This window comes from Pimephales promelas, chromosome 24 (assembly GCF_988280905.1).
Source record: "Pimephales promelas chromosome 24, fPimPro1.hap1.1, whole genome shotgun sequence".
NCBI lineage: Eukaryota > Metazoa > Chordata > Actinopteri > Cypriniformes > Leuciscidae > Pimephales > Pimephales promelas.
This window is the reverse complement of record NC_142792.1, coordinates 26,032,161-26,041,351: the sequence shown is the minus strand read 5'-3', so window position 1 is coordinate 26,041,351 and position 9,191 is coordinate 26,032,161. Positions and strand designations below refer to the sequence as shown.

Below are 9,191 nucleotides of genomic sequence, written 5' to 3'. Positions count from 1 at the left end.
ATCACTTTAAATTTTGTTGGTCTGATGTTATTAATTTATAGCGGTCAAACGGTCGAACTATAAGGTGCACTTAAAAGCCTTTAATCTTCTCAAAAAACGACAGTGTTCCTTATAATCCGGAGCGCCTTATATATTGATCATCATTTTATACGGTAGGTGGCGGTAATACTCCTAAGCGGTGAGCAGCCGGTAACAAAAAGTAGTCGAAGGAGAACGTCCTCGTCTCAGTTCTTGCGCATACGCCCATAAGGAAGTAATAGAATAGTCTAATAAAGTCGTTATTTATGTTTTTTTCGCACAAAAAGTAGTCTCGTCGCTTGATAAACTTATAATTGAGCCACTGTAGGCACATGGAATATTTAAACCTTTTCTTTAATGACTTTATGGGCCGTCAAGAGCCAGTCCCTTAGGCAGTCTATGTAGGACTGATCTAGCTCTCAGATTCAATCAAAAATATCTTTATTTGTGTTCCGAAGATGAACAAAGGTCTTACGGGGTTGGTACAGCATGGGGGTGAGTAATTAATGACTTAATTTTCATTTTTGGGTGAACTAACCCTTTAAGCTCTGCTCCTGTTTGTCTTATATTGATTTCCACAAATCTTTTTTTGTTTGGGTCAGAGGAGCTACACTGCCGGTGGCGAAGACGCTATTTCCGGGATCCCTGCTTTGACGCGTCGATACTTGGCCACGTCCCCAGGGAACCCCGGTGCCTATCGATCGCCATGCTCCCTGCCCAAGTGGACTGGTACAGCCAGCTGAAGGAGCAATTTGGACAGCTGTTGTTTTGTTGTTGGGGAAACTGATTTTATTATTTTGTAAATTACCTATTTATTGTGGGAAGAACTGCCTATATAAATAAATAAATTGGTTTTAAGCTTTCTAAAATATCTGTTTGGCTCTAGTTCCTTGGATTCCATTAGAGTGTAGAGGGGGTGTTTTTGACACTAATAAATACTATTAAGTGTGAGATTTTAACCATTCATGACAACTGATTCGTATGATCAGAGGTGTGTGCTTCTGTGATTATCCCTCCGCTTCCCATAAGGACAGCTGATCTTGAACTTTAGTCACAATATTTGTGAAATAGAAAATAAATTTGACTCAGAGATAAACATTTACTGAACCCTGAACATCCTTTGATTGTGATTAACAATTAACTTGAACTACTTCTTTATCTGAAGCAATATAGATAAAGTTCAAAAACAGTAAATCAGGACACTATAAAAGGAACATGAGAGGCTGTGAGGATGAAGAGCAAGAGCTGGAAACAAACACCAGTGAAGAATGAAGGGTTTAGTGTGTTTACTGCTGCTGTTGGAAACCTTTGTGTGTGTCGTACAGCTTCAGGTAGATGGAGGACTCAATGATAATGAGATCAGTCAACAGCTCAGATCTGAGGACGGAGGACAGAATCCACCTCAAACAGACACTTTGAGAGATGAAGCTTCAACTGACAACCAACAAAACTACCATCTGTGCTTCACTGACATCCATGCAGCGCTGAGAGAACTGACCGCCTCAGTTACAGAGCAGAAAACCATCATCAGAGAACTGACCGCCACAGTTACAGAGCAGAAAACAAACATCAGAGAACTGACCACCACAGTTACAGAGCAGAAAACAAACATCAGAGAACTGACCGCCACAGTTACAGAGCAGAAAACAAACATCAGAGAACTGACCGCCACAGTTATAAAGCAGAAAACAAACATCAGAGCTTTAGAGACGAGACTGAGTGAAAAACAGACGTTTATCCTGGAAGAGATGAACAAGAAAAATGATGTTATTCTAGAAGAATTGAACAAGAAAAATTATGGTACCTCACCAAAACATTTACTCTTTTATCAATGATCCTCCAAGTAAAACACCAATTAAATAAATTGCATAGTGTAAACGTTAGTGTAAAAGTTGAGTACATACTGTGTAAAATGTGTTATTACAATAATCAGTGTAAATGTCATTTAACAGAATCTTAATTCTTTCACAGAAATATCAAATCTTACTCTGGGTCAAGTGGAGTTGAGAAAGGAAAATAGAGGTGAAAGTGTGCTTGAATGATATTAAATTAAGTGTAAACATCATCAGTGTAATAGAGTGTAATATATCATAATTTTGCTTATGTTTTTCAACAACAGACAGAGAAATAGCTTTTTCAGCTTCACTGGTGCAATCTGGCGGTGGAGATATTGGTCCTTTTACCAATGAAATCACACTAACCTACAGGAACGTCTTCACAAACATAGGGAACGCCTACAACCCAATCACAGGTAATGATCAATGAAATGAGTCATAAAACTCAGTTTATAGTAATGAAAACCCTTCTGCTCCATTCAGACCTCTCTGCAGTTGTGTAATGTGTATGAGAGAATTAAATTATCTGCCATCTTTTAAAACTATTAAACAGTGTTATGTTTTGTTTGCTGATTAAGCGATCATACAGGAAACATCTGATTCTGTATGTCTTGTTATTTGATTTAGGTGTTTTCACAGCGCCGATGAAAGGAGCGTACATGTTCAGATTCTCTATATATGGTCATGGCCCAACTGCAACAACTGCAGGCATTGTTAAGAATGGACAACATGTGGTTATAGCAGATGCTTATCAGCCTCAGGATGGTTTAAACTCCTCTAATGGAGTTGTGTTGATCCTGGAGGTTGGAGATGTTGTCTATGTGAGACTTTGGTCTGGCAGGTGGATATATGATACTCAGAATAACCACTGCACTTTCAGTGGTTTCCTACTGTTCCCCTTAAAATAACAGGAGCTTTGCAGAATGTGATTCCAATAATACTGAACCTTCAGCGTATGATTTAAGATGGAAATCATAAAGAATAATTAACATGATTAAGCAATATTAATGAGGACTAATATGTTTGAAATTTGCAATAGATTACTGTATAATACTCTGAGCTGTCCATACATGTAACTTTGTATAAAGAGTTTCAGCACTGAGACAGACCCATGAATATCACGTGACTCAAAAGTGTTTTGTTAAAGCAGTAAATCCAATAATGTTAAATAATATCTTTATTACTAAAAGTATAGTTTGTTGTTGATCCTTAAACTGTATCTCTTCACCCTAAATAAGAGAATAAAGAGACTATTTTTTCTTTAAGAATAAAGAGACTGGCATTTTCTTTTCCTCATATTTTCATGTATATTTCCCAAACACCGCTTGTTTTGATGCACTATGTTGTGATTCCTGTCTTGTGTTTCCCTTGTCTTGTGTGGACTTTTGTTATTTTCAGAGGGTTGTTCCATAAAACAAGATTAGAAAATAAACCAGGCTTATTTTGGTTTGTCAGATTTATTGTCGGTGAATTCCGTTTCATAAATTAAACTTAAAATAGTTCAAACTCAGTTACCCTGGAAACTTATGCTGGGAAACTAGCCTGGTCCAGGGCAGGGTAACTGTCGGGCTAACCCTGAAATGCTGCTTAACCAAATACCGTTTTAACACTGACCCACTGGGAATTTGATGATATTACATCAGACTCTCTGGCATGCTGCCATTTTATTTCATGTAACCACTATCAGTCCAACAATGAAAACAAATCCACTTTAAAAATAAATGTAATACATTTGAATATTCAAAAAATGAAACAAATGTAAAGAAATAAATTTAGGCCTATTTGTTCAGCTGGTGTGATTTTTGTAATGAATTAATTAAATGTCTATAAATAGGCAGCTCCACCCATAGGAGGACGCATAGTCATGGCCAGGGGTTAAAGTGGGCCGGAACGGTCCCCTCAGATAAATTAATAAATAAATAGATTAATTAATCTAAACGAATCTTGCTTCTACCGATATGGACCAACTTCCCTTCCTTCCCGCTGAACACGAGCGATAAACACATAAAATATAAACTATATAAAGTATAAACTGTATAAAGTATAAATGCATAAAGTATAAACTATATAAAGTATAAACGCCATCCGCCGTTTGGAGAGGTGCGCGCGGAGCCTCGCGCGCATGCGGACACGTTGAGTTACACACAAGGCTTTACAAATGCTTGAAATGCACTTGCGGTGGTTGAGCGCGGTAAAGTTAGTTTTAGGTCCGAAATATTTCGCCTGACATTTGTTTTCCCTATAGCCACTGTTCTAGGGTCTTACAAAGAGATCAATAGCAGGATTAGTTTTAACAAACCATTGAATATTGACATTAATATTCGTTCATTAATATTCAAAAATCACCTGCGTGCATTTAATGCTGCATAAAATCCAGAGAATGCTTTGACGCGTTTGCACAGAGCATGATGAGGGAACGTCTGCCAATTCCACCAACTGCGTTAAACGTAGCCTATAATTTGTGTTATTTAAAATTACTTTTTAAATTCAAAAGCTTGTAGAAGGTGGCAATACTGACCTGGTAACTTAGCCTTGAGTAAATTAACTTGCTTGTTTAAGATAAAGATTCATAAAACATATAATTATCAGTTAAGCCTATTTACTTCACTGACAGATAAAAATGAAAGACTATCAGTCAAAGTTCAGGGGGTTTAGGAGTTTAGGAGGGGAAGAAATAGGGCAGGAAAAGGAGACTGAGAAAAAGAAAGATGTAGATGAGAAGAGAGCAGGTAGGCTATTGACAAAATAATCGAATGCCCACTGACATGGTTTTAAAGCTATTTATTATCCTTTTTTTGGCCTTTAAAAAGTCTTAAATTGCACATAATTTGGTCAGAGAAATCTAAATTTTCTTGGGGGAGGCCCCGAACCCCACTTTTTGTCCCAGTGTTAAGCAATTATAACATAGTATTGTCATTAAATCAGTGTATATGGGCCAAAATAAAACCATTAAAATATCAAGTAAATAAGTGACAGGCTACTTGGTGCCACAGCGACACCCAAAAAGTATTGCTATACCACGATACTCAATATTTTGTCCCACGGTGAGTCATTTTTCTCTGTTGCACCTACACAAAATTTGAGGGTTCCCCCACCTGACAAATCCCACTTTAACCACTGGCATGGCATGTCCTTTCATTGAGGTGGTGGATGAGGGAGCGATTATAATCATACGCAGGGCGTTTCAAAGAGAACGTACTTTCAGAAACAGGGCAGACCCGTTGGCTTTTTCTCACTACTACCTGCATAAGCGGTATAGATTCTCGAGGGAAGGGATAGCATATATTTGTAGATTACTGTGCCCACACGACGCAATAAAGCACTCACAGTCCCACAGACTGAGTGCATTACACTTCGCTTTTTTGCCAGCAGAACATTTTTGTACACAGTTGGAGATGCAGAGAATATCAGCAAAGTGTAACATATACTAGGAAGGATATATGTGTTATATAGCAGTTAGCTATGGCTATAGAAATAATGATTGGGCTACAGAAGATTAGAGTTCGTCTCAGGGAGGTATTGAGAGGGTAAATAATAACACAGAGACGGATCGCTTTAATTTGGTGTTGGTACCATCCCAGATAGCAAACTGACATTGAATCAACGTGGAAATATGACATCGAAACAACGTTGATCTGACATTGTTTTGCTCATCGAATTAACGTTGAACCAACGTCAGACGCGTCATTCTTTCAAAACTAACGGAAAATCAACTTGAAATCAACGCGTTGTTTCAACGTTATGAAAGCAAACCAATTTTCGATTTTCATTTAGCTTTGAAGAATGCCGCGTCTGACGTTGGTTCAACGTTAATTCGATGAGCAAAATCAACGTTGTTTCAATGTCATGAGAGACGTCGTTTCCACGTTGATTCAATGTCAGTTTGCTGTCTGGGATGTGTTATATATGCATCAATATGCTATAATAACTTCAAATACTTCATTTATGTTTCAGGATACTCCACGAGGAACACCAGAGATCTGACTGCATTGTTTGCACACGTTTATTCGGCATACAGCAACAATAACAACCAACAGCACGGGGGTGCCCTCTAGTGGCCATCAGATATTGTAACAACTCAAATACATTACATCTCTCCCTCCTTATTTCAGTTACCCCGTTATTTTTTTTTTTCTTTAACATAATAACCTCATTCGTAAGAAATAACTAACAGTTAGGAGTCCACAATTTGTAGTTCACCCTCAAGCAATGAACTCAACGTGTTAACTCAACTACTCACTCACAAGTAACTAACACCTTACACACATTCAACAGTGTATAGAACATTTACCCATTTTACAGATCAAGTCTGGTTGGTGGTTTACGGGCTCTAAAGGCCCGTACACACCGGGACGAATATCAGCGCGCGTTATTCGTCAGCGTTTTCAACGCGTTTTTTGTGTTCACACCCAAGCGTTTTTCACTGACGATGAGCTGAGTGAACATGCAAATTCATTCCCTGACATTAGATGGCGCTTAATGTAAAACAGAAATAATAATAGAATACTATACTAGGGTGATCATATTCATGTCTCAATGTAATGTTTTATTATGACAGATAGAAAAAACGAATGAAATAATGATAGAAATAATGTCTTCTGCATTAGAAAAATAAATATATAAATAATAAATAACTAAAAGAAATGCCTCCAAATGTAACAAAAAATAGCTCTCACAAACTTAAAGCGAACTAACAAAATCTATTTATATCTTTAGTTTTCATCCGCTTTATCTTGTTTTTCTTCCTCGTCCACCTTTTTTGCCCATCTATATTTTGCTGTAGAACTGATCTTTCCCAGCAGTTTTTTTTTTAAAACCAGGACATTTTCATCACTTAAAAACAGTCAGGACAGGACGTGGAAACATGTGTAACGCAAAGTGGATGTTGCCCAGAGATAAAAACATACCAGTTGTCGGATGAACAGATGCACGAGAGACGAGAGTTGTCATATTTCCCCACGTTTAATAAAACCACTCAAACGTTACACTCGTCCTCCTCATACATGGGGATCGAGCGAGAGAAAAAAACACAAACATCTGGTCACAATAGAAAAATAAAATAAAAGAAAGAATACAAAGAGTCGGCAGAGGTTATCTACACAGCAAAAACTCCAGTGTTAAATTAACTCTCCTGGGAGTTTATATGACTCCACACTCAAGAGTGTTAAATTAACTCTGAAGCAGTGTTAAAGTTAATGAGATAATTAAGGGATTAATTGAGCAATGATTGACCAACATTGAAGACACCTGATGTTAACAAGTAGAATCACTGAAAGTGAAAAATCAAAAATATAAGTCACCATTATGGAGATCAGTGTTTGCTTCAGTGCGGCAGTCTGTCAACCCTTACATTTTATACTTTAGATATTGTTTTTGTCACAAAAGTCTGATGGGGCTGATCCACTGAGGGGCTGGAATGAAAGTTTTCATGACATCTTTTTGTGATGTGTTCTGCACGTCCGATATAGACATTAATGGATCCTTCGTACAAGGTTAAAAACAAGTTCAACATGTTTTCAACATAACTCATGGTCTTATTTAGACAATTTAAACTGTTTCTGGACTGAAGAAACACTCTCAGGATGCATTAAATTTACAATTTGAAATAAATTAGTTTATTTACATTGTTTAGATGTGGTTCAGATGGTGATATTTGTTTCATTTTAAGTCACCATTGTGGTGATGAGTGTTTGCTTTAGTTGGGCTCTTGGTCCCAATTCTTCTTACTTTAGCTTTTCTTTGGCTGTTGTAACTGTTTGCATAACACCATTGATTGTGCAGAGAAAGCCAAGAAAATTAAAAATTAGATGTCTTCAGATGTTTGCTTCATCTAAACTTATGTTTTTATATCTGAAATTTATAATTATTCATCTCGTAGAACTGCATTATTTGGACCAGTAACTTTATAATGACCACTGCATACAATATGTTTTAAGAAATTAAAACACATAGTCACACACAGATATCAAGATTTTGCATATGATTCTCAACGACGGTGACAACCAAAACAAAAAAGCCTGGGAATCGAGGATGTTTTGTACTATGAAAGCTACCCATCATGCATTGCGGCATGAAGCATTTTTTTTATTTATTGTCACCATTTTTGTGAATCATATGCAAAATCTTGATGTCTGTGTGTGACTAGATGGAACATTTTCTCAAAACATTGTGTAAATTTGCTTTTTGTCCAACTACTAGGCCAAATAATGCAGTTCCACAAGATTGGTGGTTATAAACTCCAGATACAAACACAAAAGTCTAAACACAACGTTAAATGCCCACTTTATATTGATTTCATCATCATCATCATCATCATCGTCAACAACCGACAAGGAGCTGATGAGAGCCAATTTTCTTGGCTTTCTCTGTCACAACAATGGTGTTATTCAAACACACAGTTACAACAGCCAAAGAAAAGCTAGAATACTAATTATTGGGACCAAGAGCCCAACTAAAGCAAACACTGATCACCACAATGGTGACTCAAAATGAAATAAATATCACCATCTAAACAATGTAAGGAAAAAAAATAAACATAAGTTTTAATTTAATGCATCCTGAGAGTTTTTATTTGGTCCAGAAACAGTATAAACCAGTATAGACCATAAATAATGTTGAGAATGGCCACATTTGAACTAGTTTTTAACCTTGCACGAAGGATCCATTAACGTCTTTTTCAGATGTCCAGAACATGTCAAAAAAGACGTCATAAAAACTTTCATTCTGGCCCCTTAGTGGAAGTCTTTTCAAACTCTGCCTTTTGTGACAAAGACATTGAAAAACATCTTTTGGACATCATTTTGCTTAGTGAGTTATGTCAAACCATAATCAGCAGCACCTGATCACCTTTTCTCTAAGCAAATAATGATCACCATTATGGTGACTTCGAAAATGAGATTTTTCTTCTTCAGCAATTCTGCCTGTGATCATCAGGTGTCTTCAATGATGGTCAATTATCACTAAATTAATCACTTAATTAGCTCATTAACTTTAACACTCTTGAGTGTTAATTTAACACTCATATTTTAACACTTTAACACTCTTGAGTCTGGAGTCAAATAAACTCCCAGGAGAGTTAATTTAACACTGGAGTTTTTGCTGTGTATCTCCTCTCCTGACTTGTCAAAAATCTAACTGACACACGCACATATGCGCAGTTCTCATCTCAACTCAGATTTCTATAAAGCACAAAGTGACCGTTTTACACATGTCCCGGGAAAACAGGACTATTAGTCACCCTATACTATACTATTATTCAGTGTTGTATAAAGTAGAAGTAGAAAGTAGAAGTCCTGCCATGTGTTTATTCCAGCCACGAACTGATTGACAGTTGATTAG

The 9,191-nt window shown here is 36.9% G+C and overlaps 1 protein-coding gene across 1 annotated transcript; it reads left to right on the top strand.

The window, feature by feature from the left end:
- Positions 1-1,231: 1,231 nt before the first annotated feature.
- On the top strand, positions 1,232-3,125 carry LOC120489816 (uncharacterized). Its single transcript, XM_089126948.1, has 4 exons — positions 1,232-1,818; positions 1,990-2,040; positions 2,138-2,269; positions 2,481-3,125. Exons 1-4 carry the CDS (start codon positions 1,287-1,289, stop codon positions 2,759-2,761), a joined length of 996 nt encoding a protein of 331 aa, XP_088983074.1. The 5' UTR covers positions 1,232-1,286; the 3' UTR covers positions 2,762-3,125.
- Positions 3,126-9,191: the final 6,066 nt, after the last annotated feature.